Raw genomic sequence first — 17543 nt, forward strand, 5'->3', positions numbered from 1 at the left:
TAAGGGACTTGGGAGTATTCAAATGCAATTTCATTTTAGTGATTGTAAATAACATGCCTGTAATTTGTGTTTTCGAAGAGTATTTTAACTTCAGTACAACATCTGAATATGTTCACAGCTGACATTGCATATTTCGTCAAAAGCAACAATGCAAGAAGTGGAGTTGAATCACAAATGAACAAACTCTTTCTTTAATAGAATATTATTTATTCAAAATGTAAACACAACATGACTATCTCGGATTACACACCCCTCTAAAGGAAAGGATATCGATCAACAGTGTCCATGGAGGTGCTGAAAAACGTATTACTGCTACTATCGGGACTTCAGAACACTTGAATTGGGGGAGACCAGAACATTCTGGCACAATAATGAGTATTACTTCACTCCCGAGTCAGAACGAGCAGCGGCACGACCGTCCTGACCCAGAAAGAGATGTTTTGCCGTGCAGATAGGTCTCAGCAAACTAGACTTCGACTAGCAAGTCTTCATTGTGAATTACTTGTGCAACCCGAGGTACTTTTCCTAATAAAAACAACCAAAGATCTTACAGTATAACAGGAAATGTAAGAATTGAATGCATATTCACCTGCCTGTGTTTATAACAAGAATTAAATGGATTTTTCAATTTATTAAGAATTATTGCATAAAATCACAACCCTTGGAAACAAAAGAAGTGCTGTGTATCGTGAAAGCCAAGTAGTGCTGACAATCCTACATATTGCACAAAAACAATTTATAGTGTTGCATGGCCTAAAAAAATGAGTTCATATACTTCTCTCTCAGCCGACGGTGACTCCCCTCTGAAAGAAAGTTAATGTACACTTGGAGCGTCGCATCACAGACAAACAGAGGACAAATAATTCATTTCACACCGCTTCTCTCCCGGCCTAACTTGTTGTTACGGTTGGCGTAGCGCAAGCGAGCACAAATGCATTTAAGAACAAGTTTCCATCGGTTAAGCATGTTTACAGTCGAGCCATTTCCATTACATAAAATACTCTGGGATTTTCGTCACAGCAATAAGTGGTGCGACACACATCAGAACTGTTTTTTTCCTTTTGTTTTTAAGGAATGTTCTGACTTTTTTTTTTCTCTTTTAATCTTCCACATAAAAACCCAGCATACTATATGCGCAGATTTTAAAATCTTAGATCAATGAGAAACATGTAAAACAACAAATGCTGATTCAGGCCTTTAAAAAAAAGCCCACTCTGGTTAATTTCATGGTCACATGAAGTTGGCTTCCTTTGGGAACTGTGTAAGGTAGAAAATTTGCTTCTTTTTTTTTTTATATATTTTTTTTAAATTTCCTTACATATTAATAAAGCCATCCGTTCATGTGACCTTGACCTTTAAGTGGCCGTGTTACACGAGATCTGGTTGTCACCACTATGGAGGAAATCACCAAGCTCTCAATTTCATTAACAGGACACTGCTTCGTTTTATTTGGTCGTGAGAACAGCACCAGCCTTCCAGTCCTGTCGATGGTTCTCATTGGGCGATTCATTCCTGCGCGATGCTCCGCAGAACATACTTGACCGTGTAGGCGAAAGCGGCGAAGCCTACAATGACGAACAAATTAGCGAGCGCTCCACCCAGGAGTCCATGGTTACGGTTGACCTGCTGGAGGTCGGGCGGGTGTGCCGCACCCGGGGGCAGATGCCCGTTCAGGGGGAGGTGGCCGTTTTGAGCGTGATGGGCTTCACCATCCGGCACCACGTCAGGGAGGGGCAGCGCCTGTGAGCGAGACCTGAGCTCTTCCTGCATACGCTGCTTCTGCTTGATCTCCTGTTTCACGGGGGGCGAACGGGATCAAGTATTAATACACTTGTTGAAATAATGTGCTTACCGCTCATGCATACATCTGTGAGGAAGTCTGCCACTTACTTCAACAACATCTGGAAACAGTTCACAGAAGACTTTGTCCTTGATGTTGAACGCAAGACTCTGGGAGGCCAACTGTCTTTTCTGCAGGGAACACATTCAAACAAGCACGGCATTAAAACTGATCTTGTTAACTTGTGTTCGTGCACATTTCAAGAATTTTTTCGAATTAAAATAAAATTATGAACTCTCCATTTTGAATTATTTCACAAATCCTGAATGCAATGCCCACTTTTGTATATCCAAACAATTTCTGATGGATAAAATCAACTCCAGCCTTACAAAAATGCCACTTAAAAGTGGCCAGCACCCGGGGAACGGGGAACAGCACAAGTTCTCTTTTACACTTTTAATATCTCTTTTTAATATCAAGCACATCTTGCAGTAGACTGCATTTAACAAAGGCCACGTTACAGGATTTGACTGATTTGCACATTAGGAGCCATTTACACGACACTTTTCTCAACTAAAAACAGAAAACTTTATATGTGTTTTGGCCGTTCATTTACACGATTACTGTGTTTTCAGTGTTTTTTAAACTCCGGCGCCAACTACTGGCCTAGCAGCATAATACAGCATTTTTAGTCATTTTCGTGGATCCATGTGAAAGGGGATCGTTTTGACAATATTGTCGTCTGTACACAAAAAACACAAAGGAAAAACTTCCATTCACAGAGACAGAGACAGCAGAAGGTGCATCCTGTTTGTTTTTCTTTATTTAACAAAGGAACACCTTTAGTTGTTATTGTGAGTGCACACAAATAAAATATGTCCATTTCAAATGATGTATTAGGCTACTCTGATGTAAGACCAAAAATGACGGAGTAGTTTAAATTAAATACAAGTGATCGTGCCAGTGCCTGTAGTCATGCAGTGAACGCGTTCTCCACACAAACACTTGGATAAGCGCATTATAATAATGCACATTAATCTAGGTTAACATTAGAGCGAGCGGCCATGTAAAGTTGCTACTACTTACATCAATATCAAATGATAAGCCATATTAGAGGTAGATGGATGATAGGCGAACGTTTGGATTTCCTGCCCGACATACTGTATTTACCACAAGGACCTGCCGTTAACGGTCTATCCCTCACAGACTGCGTGATTTCGCCACCAGTTTTGTTTTTTCTGCAACTTACCGACTAATAACATTTTTGGTCAACTAAGCCTCTTTTAGTCGACTGTTAGGGGGCAGCCCTAAATTATTTATTCACTTGGGTGAATTATTTAGTCTGGCTATCACCAGACCAAGCTCAATCTTTTAAGATTGAACATTGTTCTGGGGAGTCTGCTCTGTATTTTCTACTGCACAAGAGGCGTGATCAACGGGCATAGTTCAAATGACTCCGTACGCAATTGGATAGTCCTTCAACCAATCAGACCAACGATCCGGGTGACGTACTTTGCAGAAGGACGCACAAACTCCAGGCAGGAAACGTGTAACCAAACGTGTTGATCAGCGATTTGCAGAAGCAGCAATGGAATCGAGCGATTTTTGCAGGTTAAAAAAAACAAACATGAAAGTTGGTGGTATTTACACCCACTCGAGCGATTTATTTGCTAAAAAGAAGCCATTGAGCATCGTCGAGAGGTTAAAAGGAATTGGACAGAGCCGTAACGGCTCTGGAATTGGATTGGATTAAACCCGCCAATAGGGCGCCAGGTGGATAAGCCAGTTTGTGATTGGTTCCTGCAAATTTGTAAAGGAAGCAGCAGAGATAAATGTACAGGGTTCCAGCCTGAGATGCAGGGCGAAATCAAGTCGCCGGCAGATCAGGCTGGGTTTACCCAGTCTTTGAATTATTCCTTTAATAAAAATAAAAACATCATGAGAAGAAACACAGCTTAAAGCATTTCACTGTTCACTTTAAATCAGCGTGACACTCACTGTGAAGTCAGAGGTTTCGATGCTGCCGAGAGTCGGGCCTTTTTCAACCATGAAGCTCAGGAGGCCGGTTAAGATGGTGGACACAGACCACGCAGGGTTCCACGTGTCAGGGTGAAAATCTGTGATGGAAAGACACAACCTGAAAGAGAAAGAGAGAGCGAAAGCTAGTCATTATGCAGGAACTGTATTGTTCTTCTGATTCAAGTGTACAAGAAAGACTTATTATGAACTCTATCACTGCGTCCGAAATCATATACTTCCCTACTAGATGGTACGCGAAAAACAGTGCGCCAATAGAGTAGTATGTCCGAATATATAGTATTAAAAAAATTCTGAATTCGATGGACACTTCACAATCCCATGAGGCCACGGGAGAGGATTTATGAATGGAAGTGAAGCGATGCAACTGATGCTGGTAGGTCACGTGACAGTAACAACATGGCGGATGTAGTACGTCCAAATTTCATTCATACTACCTGTATGCACACTATTTATAGCAAATTCATGAGTTTGCTCAAAGATTTTTCTTTTTAAATATTGTAAACATTTCATAGCAGCAATAAGGCACTCAGGATTGTGTAATGCCCTTAGTAAGGGCCTAAATTTAAAAAAAGAAAGACTGAGTTTGAAAAGATTACATTTTGTTTACCTTGTATTACATTTAAATCTGCCGTTGGGTGTGATCATGTATATGCTCGGTGGTTTAAAGGGAAATTCCCTTGGGAAAATCAGTTTGCCATGATAGTAACCACCTACGAAAAACAAAAGACAAGTCAAAATGAAGCAGATATTGCACAAAGCAGTTTACAAAGGGAAGCACTAAGAAATTAAAGAGGGAAGTCACCTTCATATGGAGTTTTCTCAGGGCCACGTACTAGATAATGCCTGAAAGAGAAGGAAACATGTGATAGTATCTAGAGTGATATGATTACAACCATTAAAACATTAAGGCCCGGTTTCACACAGGGCTTAGATTAAGCCAGGATTAGGCCATTTAAAGGTCCCGTTCTTCGTGATCCCATGTTTCAAACTTTAGTTAGTGTGTAATGTTACTGTTAGAGCATAAATAATATCTGTAAAATTATAAAGCTCAAAGTTCAATGCCAAGCGAGATATTTTATTTAACAGAAGTCGCCTACAACGAACGGCCCGTTTGGACTACATCCCTCTACTTCCTTCTTTAATGACGTCACTAGAACCGTTTTTTGACTAACCTCCGCCCACAGGAATGCTCCCTCAACTCTACCGAAATTCGTACTTGCGCACTTCTTATAACTTACTGTGTTTACTCAGCTCTTACGGTGATTTTCTGAAGTAAAACTGACGCTTCATCTTTTGTGTGATGTACAATAAACTTTATTAAACTCATCAGTATATGTTTGATCATCATTCAGACAGCAGACTTGTAGGCTATTAATAAATAATGGATACATACAAGCAGATGACAAATACGTTATAATAACCGTAATTAAACTACTAAACTATACCTGTTTCATCTCTATACAGCACTCTGACTCTGTAGGCATTATTGTCTGACTCGAAATGAACACGTTACTGAGAGTTTCTGATATTATCATCATTCCGTGAGATGAAATTGTCCTGAGAGACTGAGCGCGAGCTCATGAAGCTCCGCCCCCTGGGTCGTCCAGCAGCAGCTTATTTGCATTTAAAGGGCACACACTAAAACAGCGCGTTTTTCTGAGCCCCAAAAAATGACAATTTAAACATGCTGTAAAAAATGATCTGTTGGGTATTTTGAGCTGAAACTTCACATACACACTCTGGGGACATCAGAGACTTATTTTACATCTTGTGAAAAGGGGCATAATACGGGACCTTTAAGTAGTTTTTATAAATGTGCCTTAGAAAAAAACAAAAAAAACATTACTGATGTGCATCTTGAGACAAAATAATGGGATTAGGATATGTCAGTGCAAGTTGCTTTCAGTTAAACTTTTTCCATGCAGCAAAAGCACAGTGATAGATATTCGGCTGTCAAGCTTCAAAAGGGACAAAAAAGCACCATAAAAATAGCCCATATAGGCAGTGCACTCACATTTCTGTCTGAATCCTCACAGAAAGCTATCATGCAGCTTCATAAGACTTGGAATGTATTGTTTTGATCCATATAGACCACTTTTCATGGTGTTTTTTTGTGTCTTTTCAAGAACTCATAAGCACCCGTCTCCATTCACTTTCATTGTATGGATGCAGAATGAACATTCTGCTCAATACAATGGAAATTATAAAACCGATTATAAAGGAAGTGTCCCAATTATGCAATTTTAAAAGTTCCTAATTTTGCCTTGAGGTCTCATACAACAGGTTTACATGCATCCAAGGCCAAAAAACACTTTAAATTTCCCATAATATACATTGCAGCAACTCCTCTTTTCTCACAGTGTCTGACACGGTTCGATAAATGATTCAGTTTCTCTAACTCTGCTCTAATTGGTCAGATGGCCAAGTCTATGGATATGGATATGCTTTTGCAGTGCAGAAAAAAGCGTCTTCTTGACATGTCGACACACAAACTAAACTCTTCCAGGCCTTAGCTACAACTACAGCGTTTGAGGGCGGGGCAAAGTAGACGTTGTTCGCAAGCAGCCAATGAAGACAACAGGCTGGTGGCATTATGCAAATTTGTTATCAACCTATGTAGGTTTGTGCAGGAAGTAAGAATAATTACTGACGACTCTTTTCACACAGTTCAGAATCAGATCTTTCTTTTAGGTGACAATAACTTTATTTATCACTTGTGTACAACATGGCGGATGTAGTACGTCCAAATTTCATTCATATATTCACCTAATATGCACACTATTTATAGCAAACTTATGAGTTTGCTCAATAAAGATTTATTTTTGTATATTGTATTATATAAAATACAATATATTATGTTTTATATTGCATTCACAAACAGCTATATTACACACTACATGAAAGGTAATATTTGAAAACGTGTAACGGGGAACTTTAAGAGTTAAGAGTCAAACTTGACATTTCCAAACTCAAATCACTATGCAATAAAAAAAACAGGAAGTCTGTCTATCTATCTATCCATCTATAAAATTTTAAAGGAAATCAAATGTACCATTCCAAGATGTTGGAGGGCAGAGGTTCAGCACAGATATACGGAACTGGATCTTTCTTGATGCGGAGGTAGTCCTGTTTTAACCGCTGTGTTGCTGTTGTTGGGGCCCTCTTGTTTAAGTTGTTGCTCATCTGTGAAATCACATGGTACTCTCAGTTACACAATGAACACTTCCTATTCTTCATAAAATACACTAATATGAAACAACAGAATATTCTAAATAATCTAAAAAGCCTGAAATAAATCAACGCTATTCTTCAGATCATGTTTGTTGACATTAACTGCAATCATGTTGTTACGATTGTCAATAAGGAAGCAGCTTGACACAGACTGAAAACAATGTTACATCGTCTTATCAATACACTAAACTGTAACGTTACACAATTAACGTTAAATACACAACGTCAGACATTTAAGCAAATAATGACCAAACTGTTGTGCTTTTTACAACAACGTGGAAGCGTATGTTTATAGAGCGGTTAACACCTTCATTGTCAGCAACTGTAGACAAAATGAGACAATAACAATGACAGACAGGTGTAAATAGATAAGTAACGTTAGATAGTTCGCTAGGTTTTAAAACACAGCCTTAGACACTGAAAGGGGATTTTTAACGGCTTCGTCTCACCTCTTTCAACGCCCTCCACGGGATCGACCAGGGTCAAATTGTGGTGATATATTGATGTCCCTTTAGTTCAGAGTGAATACGCACTTGATAAACTTTCAAAAATAACAAAAATGTAGCTCTTCGGCTAAGGTGAAATTGTCATCTATCCCCCATGCCAATATGGCTACCGCAACACAAGGAAGTGATGATGTAAAATGACAAAATAAAAGTTCTGAAAAGCATTCGGTAGCTTTTCAAAATAAACGTCTGACGTAAACTGACATAAAACTGAGCGGGTTGCACACACATGAAAAAGAAATGCGTTTTAGGAGTATCGATGGGAATTGTAAGGATTTTAACGACGGGATTTTTTTATGAATTGTTTTAAAAATAATGAATTAATTATTAGTGATTTGTCTAGTATTATTAGTTATTATCACATTATTTATACAAAATGTGTATCTTTAACTACACGTCATATGAACACATATAAGCAGTCATTGATATAGGTCTAAAGAACCGACTCGTAAGAGTCATTTATCCACAATCGACCGCCCCAGACACGTCGGTGCGCCCGCCATCTTGGAACGGTCAGCGTGTCGTCACTCAAATTAAGAATAATGATTGTTGATACCACAACATTGCGCAGCTTCTTAACCGCAGAGATTAAAAATCCCAAAGAAATGGGATGACCTTTCAAAGATGAGAATGTGTTGGTTTGTGTTTTTATATGTATTATATTGACTGACTCAATATTACAGTTTTTTTTATATGGTCCTTTTGAACTCACTATAAAGAACCGGTTCACAAGAGTCATTCGTTTGCGAGTCGCACCGAATGTTTTAGATTCACTAAAGAACTGGCTCATAAGACCAATTCAATCGTCCGGGATGGATGAAATCTCGATTCTCAATGTCCACTTCTTGTGGATGCACAAATGTAAGGTAACTCCGAAAGGGTGTCTTGTCCTGATTCCTGTCCATCTTAATGTCCTAACATATACCTAATGTATCACCTTTACCTTACTTTTCATGCAGTATGCGTAAATAACCCTGATTAATATACAGCTAAATCATAATTTTAAATCACAATTTTTGAAGAAAAAACATTTTTTTAGAGATATTTATTTACCACTTTTTGCATTTTTACAAAATACCATCATTTTATATTATCAATTTGCATCTAAAAAGACAATATACAATATCTGCATTTGAATTTGCAATGATTTATAGTGGCTGTACAGATAAAATATATAGACTACACCAGCATAGTCAATACAAAACAGTACATTCATCACTACAGCAACAGACAAAATCACTGCAGATTCTCCAAAAACAACTTCCTTATCATTTCAACTGCTTTCAAAAAGAGGAAAAGGAAAATCAGTGCTGGATATGTTTTATAATAGAGGGTAATAGTGATGCTTGTAAGAGTACTGAGATGAAATGTAAAATGGGAAAGCATTCATGCATGATCTTTTGATTATATGTTTTAACAGACGGGTAACCATAAATTGTAGATGTTTGGATGTCTGTTACTGTCTATGGCTAAAAAAAAGGAGAATGCAAATGAAGAAAACAAACACAAAACATTGGGGGTTAAGTCCAGCTGACCCCCATTAAGCTACAAAAAATAAAATTAAATCATTAAAAACATTCAACACGACCACAATTTTTGTTTCAAGTCCTTCACGCTCATCTCCATCACACTTATTATATCAGCTAATCAAAGTGTCTTCTGCTCCAGCTTGTTTGGTGTCCAAAGTTTGACAGGGTTGATCGTTCATACTCTGGAAGAGATTAAGAAGAAATATTTAAGTTATATGTGTGTGTGTTTGTGTTTATAAAGCAATATTTGCATTTATCTAACAGATTACTCAACGGATTTCACCTGAAGGAGTGACGGAAGTGAACGCTCCTCCGCTTCAGCTTCTCAGGATTGTGGGATGCCATATGGGAAAACTCCCGGAAAATATCCAGGTAGGTGGTGTCACCTAAAACGGGAGCAAACACAGTCAATTTTCACTATACAAAACTCCTAAAATGCAGCTGTAATGTGAACGGAACGATAGTCACGGAACAAAAAAGAAAATTGTAAATTTTTAATCTCACAATTGCGAGTTTGGACTTTATAACTTTGCAATTACGAGTTGATATCTCACAATTCGGTTAAAAAAAGTCTGATTTGTAAGAAGAGCAGCACGATAAATTGAGAATCATGATTTTTTACATTTAATTTACTAGAGGTTCTGACAAAATATTAATTGCTGCAGTCTTTTTGAAAATGTTTAATTAATTAGAATGGATTTTTTTGAATGAATGATTCAATGACTCACTCATGAAGACTCCACTTGTTTCATTACTGGATGAATCAGCGTTTTTGAACAAATCTCTTGAATGAATGATTCAATGACTCACTCACAAGCTGTGTCTCATTTCGAAGATTTGTTAGCCGCGTACGTCATAGAGGCTGCCTCATTTCAGTAAAGTAACCATTATATTCCAAAGTCATTAGGGAATTACAACAATTTATGCTTCACAAGAAATTAAATAATGGTTACTTTTCTGAAATAAGACATAATGTGATGACGTACACGGCTGACAAATGCGACCTCCAGAGGACACAGTCTTCAAAATGAGACACAGCTACAAATACTTCACTTGTTTTATTACTGGATGAATCAGCGTTTTTGAAGGAATCTCTTGAATGAACGATTCAATGACAAATAATTTTTTTACAGTCACTTGTCGCCACCTACTGGTGTAACGATACAATCGTTATTTGAAGCGCCATGTTACTTTCAAAAGGGGATTTGCTCTATTTTGATCGCTACCATAGACATCAGTGTTGAGTTATAAAAAAGTCAGAATTGCGAATTATAAACTCAGAGTTGTGAAATATAGTCAGATTTGCAAGACATAAACTCGAAATTCAGACTTTTTTTTGAAGAATTGTGAGATATAAACTCGTAATTGCATGAAAAAAGTCAGAATTGTGAGATAAAAAGTCACAATTACCTTTTATTTTTTATTCTGCGGTGGAAACAAGCTTATAGCAATAGTTATCTTAAGTTAGAAGTTTAGTTTACTACTACTTTACTAATGCAAAAGCAGGCAAAGTAAGCAAGGCGAATAAGTCTATTACAATAAGTGTTTTCAGCACATTTTAATTCACTTTAGAATTAAGGGACAGAAACGACACAGTAAAGCACGCCCATCAAAATGAACCTTCTCCAGATCTTTGTGCCATATAGGGTCTTTGTATCGTCTTATAACCATGACAACAACTGAAACTTTAGAGGGGACAAAAGGGTGGGTTTGAACACACTGCCAAACTGTGTGAATTTCTCATGCTTGATTTACAACGAGAAGACTGTCCCTGTCTTCCCAGGACGGGTACTCATGCGTACTGACTAGTGTTTGCAGGAGAACCATTTAAAGAGATATTTCTGTTTGAAAAGAAGTTGAGTTCTGTTGAATTTTGTAAACTTATAATAGAAGTCTATGGGACAACCATGTCATGGCCTGCCTGTTGTGCATTTCTGTCAACACGTTTGTTGCCTTTTTTTATATTTTTTTTACAAACTGAGGTACGAGTTATTTTACAAACCGAGGTACAAACTAAATTATTTTATGTGGTACTTAAAAATATTTATAAAAAAAATATTCTATTAAAACATTTAATGCAATCAATTGAATTGGCATATATATATATATATATATATATATATATATATATATATATATATATATATATATATGATTGCATTAACTGTTTCTAATAGAATTTTTTTTAATAAATATTTTTGTTAAGTACCACATAAACACACACAAACTTTTTTGTTTGCTTTGTTTGTCAACGATTCGTAATAATACGACATACACTATTGTTTAAGATTTTGTGATCATTAAGATTTTTTTTAAAAAGGAATTAATATTTTTAATGCAAGGATGCATTAAATTGATCAAAACTGACAGTAACAGACTTTTACATGGTTACATTTTTTTTTTTTAAATAAATGCTTTGCCTTTGAAAAAAAAAGTATCGTTTCCACAAAATTATTAAGCAGCACAACCATTTTCAACATTGATAATCAAAAGTAATAATTTTTTTCTGTGCAGAAAATGTTAATTAAAAAAATATTATGATTATTTTTACATGTAAATTATCAGGGTCTCTAAGGCCCCAAACATAAGAATAAATCTTGAGGGTTCAAAAAAATCATAGAAGATCCAAGAAGAAAAAAGTAATATCCTCAAAACCTTACAGCAGCAAACTTGGGTTGATGAGTGAGTTGTGTTAATGCAGACAGTTGTATAATAACTCCGCAGACAGAAGAAAGAGGCAGAAGAAGAAAAGCCAAGCACAAGCAGTTAGTACTTCATTCACGTTTCATTTATTGTCATGATTCTTTTCGGTTTAGAAGGAAATGACAGATAAAAGGGCAGAAAGCAAAAAAAGAGCAAAAAAAAAATAGAAGTTGCAGAGGTTCTAATTTACACAAGAATCTTCAGTTATACAATATTCAGACTTTTTTTTTTTTTTTTTTTTTTTACAAAAATCGCAGCATGACACCAACATGGAAAAAAAAAAGCAGAAATATGAAAGCAAGCAGTAGAAGAGGTTATGTGCTACAGCCACCATCTAGAAATCAATCTTTTTATATGGTATTGGTGCATTATTTTATTTATTTTGAATAAAAAGATGCTTTTGGTTGTTCAGTTTTTCGCTGCTTCAGGAGTCATACTGATTCGATATTCACAAAACGATAAACAGAAAGTGCTACGATTTCATTGGCCAGCGAGACGAAGACGACACACACCAACCAGTGACCTTTCACTCGGTACATTTCGGGGAACAACTTTACAGTAACCTAGCCTGTTCACAAACTACAAATAACACATTTACAAATGAATTTTCTCCCAACAAGTGCTGTGTTTATGATTGCTTTGGGAAAAGGAGTCCTTATACACTAACATGTCTGTGGTCTTTGGTTGAGATCTTGAGTTAAAGTGATGGTACACATCCGAGTTTACATAATCAAAACACACCATGAGAACACGTCTCAGTTAGGACTGCCAGGAATAAATATACATGATTGACATCACACGTTAACTCGCTTACAATGTCATCCAATAGTTAGATATGCTCATGCTTTATGGTATCCACTCCATTTTAAAGCAGAAGTTTGGAAATTGAGACTGTATTATGAGATTTCATTCGCACACAGATTCATGAAGGGCAAAAAGCAGCAGGAAACCAAACAGACCAGAGCAACAGCAATCAATGCACTGAAGATTAACAAACACAAATAAAACTACTGCATTATACAATAACATACGCTACTGCTCAAAAGTTTGGGGTCAGTAAGATTTAAGGCATTATTATGTTAAAAAAGATTTCTAAATGCCGTTTTTTTTAAACATTATATTCAAAGAATCTTGAAAAAAGTATGTTTCCCTAAAAAGATGAAGCAGCACAACTGTTTTCAACATTGATAATAATAAGAAATGTTTCTTGAGCAGCAATTTAGCATATTAGATGATTTCTGAAGGATCATGTGACACTGAAGACTGGAGTAATGATGCTGGAAATTCAGCTTTGATCACAGGAATAAATTACATTTTAAAATTTATTAAAATAGAAAACAGTTATGTTAAATTGTAATAATATTTCACAATTTACTGTTTTTGTCTGTATTTTTCATCAAATAAATATAGCCCTGATGAACATAAAATACTTATTTTCAAAAATATTACGAAATCATACTAACCCCAAACTTTTGAATGGTAGTGTATTGTTAATCGGTACTTTATTTTACAGCCCAGTAAATAAATTGGCAATTTTGTTTTTGGTGTCTGACCTGGAGTTTGGTTGTGAACTGTGAAATTCACAAGTATATGAAGTTACAAAAATACAATCTGTTACCACAATACAAAAAAAAAAATCATTATATCATTGCACTATTGCTCTGGGTGGATCCTCATAAAAGCATAAAAATCACATTTGAGGCATTTTCTACCATAAAAGCAAACAAAAACGACAGTGGAGTTAATAAAAAGTGCATAACAGTGGCATTAAAGTCGACAAAATCACGTTTTCAGTTAGTAGATTAGACACTTTATACATTTATGACATATAATAATCACAGTTTTTGATCCCACTCATTCTCCCTCATGCGTTTGCAAGCACAAAACAGTTTTTAAGAGGCCGATCGGTTTAAACCATGTGTACAAAAATGCCTCTAAAACACTGTTAGAATAGATAGACCGCTGCCTAACATACTGTATAATACTGTTGAAGTGTAAGTGATGAGTGAAAGTGCAATAGTCTGTGGCTGCGTCCGAAATCGCATACTTCCCTACTATAAAGTAGGCGAAAAACAGTATGTGACAAAAGAATTATGTCCGAATTCACAGTACTCATAAAAGAGTGGGTGAAAAGTATTCGGATGACTTCCGGCGAGATTCTGAAGTGTGCAGACGATGGACACTTTACTATCCCATGAGGCCACGGGAGAGGATTTGTGAATGGCAGTGAAGTGACTGACGCTAGTAGGTCACATGATAATGACAACATGGCGAATTTAGTACGTCCGGATTACATTGAAACTACACACACCCATACTACATAGAATGTAGTTTTTTAGTGGTCGTGAAGTAATTACTTATTCAGAATAAGTACCTACTCAAGAGAGTATGCGATTTTGGACGCAAAGCTTTGAGTAACTGGTATTTGACCAAAACCACCACAATTATCTAACCCACAGGTACTGTCTTGAAATGAGTAGCACCACTGTTTGCTAGGCCGAACTATGGTGGCCAGTCAATCATGTGACTAACTTTGAAATGTGATGTGAAGTGGTTAACAAGTTCTGTTGTGGGATATGGTTAACCAGTTGGAACCAGTTTGAGCAAGATGGTCTACTAGGTTAAACTGGGCCTGATTAACCACCTAAACCAGCTTGGACCGGGTACTGATCAACTCTGACCAGCTAGAAACCATTTAAACCCATCAGAAGCTGGTTTAGCTGGAATCTGGACAGAAAAACACATGGCAGGTGTTGTTGGGGATGATGGGAAAAGCGCCACGATGGGCTCTCTAGCACTCTGCTATGTTGAGACAGATAAACTCTTGTATGCATTTCTTATACTGCTGCTCTGTGGGACTGCTGCTAGAATATTGACCTGGCTGACCGAACGGACCCTCAGACTCGCGCATCTCCTCGTTCATACGTGCTAGACGTAACCTGTCCAGAGAGAAACAGAGAGAAGAAACAAAGAGAGGTTTGATTTGGAATCAAACTTTGTACAATTTCTTATATACACTACCATTCAAAACTTTGGGGTTGGTAACATTTTTTTAATGTTATTGAACAAAATAATTTTATGCTCACCGAGGCTGTATTTATTTGATCAAAAAATACGGTAAACACTGTAAAATATTATTAGCAATGTTGAAAACTGTTGTGCTGCTTAATATCTTTGTGGAAACCATGATAAACCTTTTCAGGATTCTTTGATAAATATATAGTTCAAAAGAACTTTTATTTGAAATAAAAATATTTTGCAACATTATAAATGTTTTTTTACAGTCACTTTTGATCAATTTTATTCTCCCCATTAACTAGTTGCTTATTAGCATGCTAGGGCCCTATGATTTCCGAGATGCGGAAAACGTGGATGGAATCGCAGAATCCAGTCATAAAAACTGCATTTACTGTATAATGTGGAAAATGCACAGAGTAAAATGTTTTAGGAATAAATAAAAATCAGGTCAGTATACTTAAATCAAATCGTGATATAGACTAGTGTTTGTGAATATTAAACCGCACAAATTGATTGCCAGAAAAATTTTAACAGAATTTCTATTTTTATTTAAATTTTATTTTAAAACGAATAAATTGTTTTTTTTTTATGAATTAAATTAATTAGACATGCTTTTTATTATTAAAATTTTATGAAACCATTAAAATGGAATCCAGAAAACTTAAAAACAGAAAACAGAATTTGGTAAAAAATAAAACGGAATTAAGAAAAAAAAATTATTTCATAGGGCCCTAAACGTAATTTTTGTTAAACTTTTAATAAATTGTTTCATATTTTCAATTAATTAAACATGCTTTTTGATTACTAAAATTTAATTGAACCATTAAAATGGAGTAAAAAAAAAAAAAGAAGGAATTTGGGAACAAATAAAATGGATTTCATAGGGCCCGATATTGGCTGTTTATTAGTACTTATAAAGCACATATTAATGCCTTATTCTGCATGATCATATTCTACATTTACATATTAATCCTACCAATACCTAAAATTAACAACTACCTTACTAATTATTAATAAGCCGTAACAGTTTACAGAGGCAAAAGTCTTAGTTAATAGTTAGTTAATAGTGAGAATTGGACCCTAATCTAAAGTGTGACCAAAAATAATCGTATTGACCCCAAACTTTTGACCAATAGTGTATTGAGTATAACGTACAGAAGCACATACTGGTACATAGGAACTTTATAAACTTACAGAGTAACTATGTCAGCGTTAGCAGCTTGAACTGCTATGCTCAGCGGGTCCTGTCCATCCTCATCACCATCGTTCTGGGTCGCTCCTCGTTTCAGGAACAAACACACTTGACTGGAAATAAAACAGCAGAAGTTCAAGTAAATACACTTGCAGAAAAGTTTAGCATCTTATCATGACAAAACCATTTTTTTAGCGATGTATCATTTCATGAAAATGGTAAAACCATGGTATTCTTTGAAATATTTACCATGTAAATACCACAGTGCATGAATATGGTAAATATATTCAGTACAATGGAATGTATTAAAAGTATAATGATGCTGCCATTTAAGACATCACAGAACAGGACATGAATGTAGGGTATTCAGATACTGAGTAAAAATGATGTAAAACTTGTATTGTGGAAAATCTGTATTGTGGCTGTTCCAATAAGTAAAATAGATTCATAGAGGGAATATTGCACTCAGGATTTTCCAAGTGATGCCATAGAAGAACCATTTTGGTTCCTCAAAGAACCTTTCAGTGGACAGTTCTTAAAATAACCATTTTTAGTCTGAAGAACATTTGAATCATCTGAAGAACCCTTTTCAACTATAAAACAACTTTTGTGCAGTGGAAAGGTTCCATGGATGTTAAAGGTTCTTTTTGGAACCATTGATGCTGATAAAGAACCTTTATTTTTAAGAGATATGATTCAAGCTAAATTGAAGAACGTTCTGCTGTGACGTAATTTTGAACAAAATCAGGCCAAAACGAAGTTCGTTTTAAGAGTTCGAAACAGCTTGCCAAAGCGAACTTTCTGGAAAAGTTTGCTATGGCTGGTAGACACCTTTGTTCTACCATTGGCCCGTGACGATTACGTAATAAGTATGTGTGCGCGGAGGCTCCGCCTTATTTCACGTGGAAATCTTTTCTGGTTCATTTCTCCTGTTCAGTCTGTCGAGGACAGACGTCCACAAGTGAAAACATGAACACACTGGAGAGCTGCTTTATAGTAGAAAATGAAGTTGTACTTCTAATGAAATGAGACACTGACAAGCTGACAACTGACAGCTGCTTGATTTTAAGCAATCTATTGTATAAAGTGCTATATAAATAAATGTGACGTGCCGAATTGCAGAGCACGTGCAAACATATCCACGTTGCTATGATCAGATGCTTTTCTCAAGCTTTATAAAAAAACATGCTTGCTGTTTTCTTAATTTTGTTGTGTGTATTTTGTTATTGAGAGGAAAGCGTGCAGCACATATTTACATATCTAAACGGCACTCTCTGCAGTGTGGGTGGCGTGGGATGTTCGCTAACAGTAAATCTCTGCTCACGTTTTTTTAAACATTTTATCCGTAAGCGAAGAACGAAAAAAAGCGTAAAGAGTATATCGGCGCCTTAAGACAGCGAGTGAAGTGCCCTCACCCAGTATGACCCAAATATGTGGCGTGATGCAGCGGGCCTCTCCCTCTCTGATCTCTTTGGTTGACATCTGCAGCATTTTGGAGCAGAAACTCACAGGCAATCAAGGAACCCTGGATGTAAAAAAACAGA

General features: G+C 36.4%; 2 protein-coding genes across 2 annotated transcripts in view; both read right to left on the reverse strand.

The window, feature by feature from the left end:
- Positions 1-186: 186 nt before the first annotated feature.
- ube2j2 (ubiquitin-conjugating enzyme E2, J2) lies at positions 187-7710 on the reverse strand. Its single transcript, XM_084098203.1, has 7 exons — positions 7501-7710; positions 6873-7003; positions 4623-4663; positions 4428-4530; positions 3779-3917; positions 1891-1971; positions 187-1791 (listed from the first exon to the last, which is right to left on the reverse strand). Exons 2-7 carry the CDS (start codon positions 7001-7003, stop codon positions 1507-1509), a joined length of 780 nt encoding a protein of 259 aa, XP_083954329.1. The 5' UTR covers positions 7501-7710; the 3' UTR covers positions 187-1506.
- Positions 7711-8599: 889 nt separating this feature from the next.
- The window catches only part of acap3a (ArfGAP with coiled-coil, ankyrin repeat and PH domains 3a), a 78508-nt gene continuing 69564 nt past the window's right edge, over positions 8600-17543 (reverse strand). The window contains exons 22-26 of the mRNA XM_084098603.1: positions 17415-17524; positions 16002-16112; positions 14667-14728; positions 9370-9472; positions 8600-9268 (exon numbers count right to left, since the gene is read on the reverse strand). Coding sequence (XP_083954729.1) covers positions 9262-9268; positions 9370-9472; positions 14667-14728; positions 16002-16112; positions 17415-17524 — 393 coding nt within the window. The 3' untranslated portion in view covers positions 8600-9261. The remainder of the gene's footprint in view (positions 9269-9369; positions 9473-14666; positions 14729-16001; positions 16113-17414; positions 17525-17543) is intronic.

The sequence above is a fragment of the Abramis brama genome, assembly GCF_963993115.1.
Source record: "Abramis brama genome assembly, chromosome: 22".
NCBI lineage: Eukaryota > Metazoa > Chordata > Actinopteri > Cypriniformes > Leuciscidae > Abramis > Abramis brama.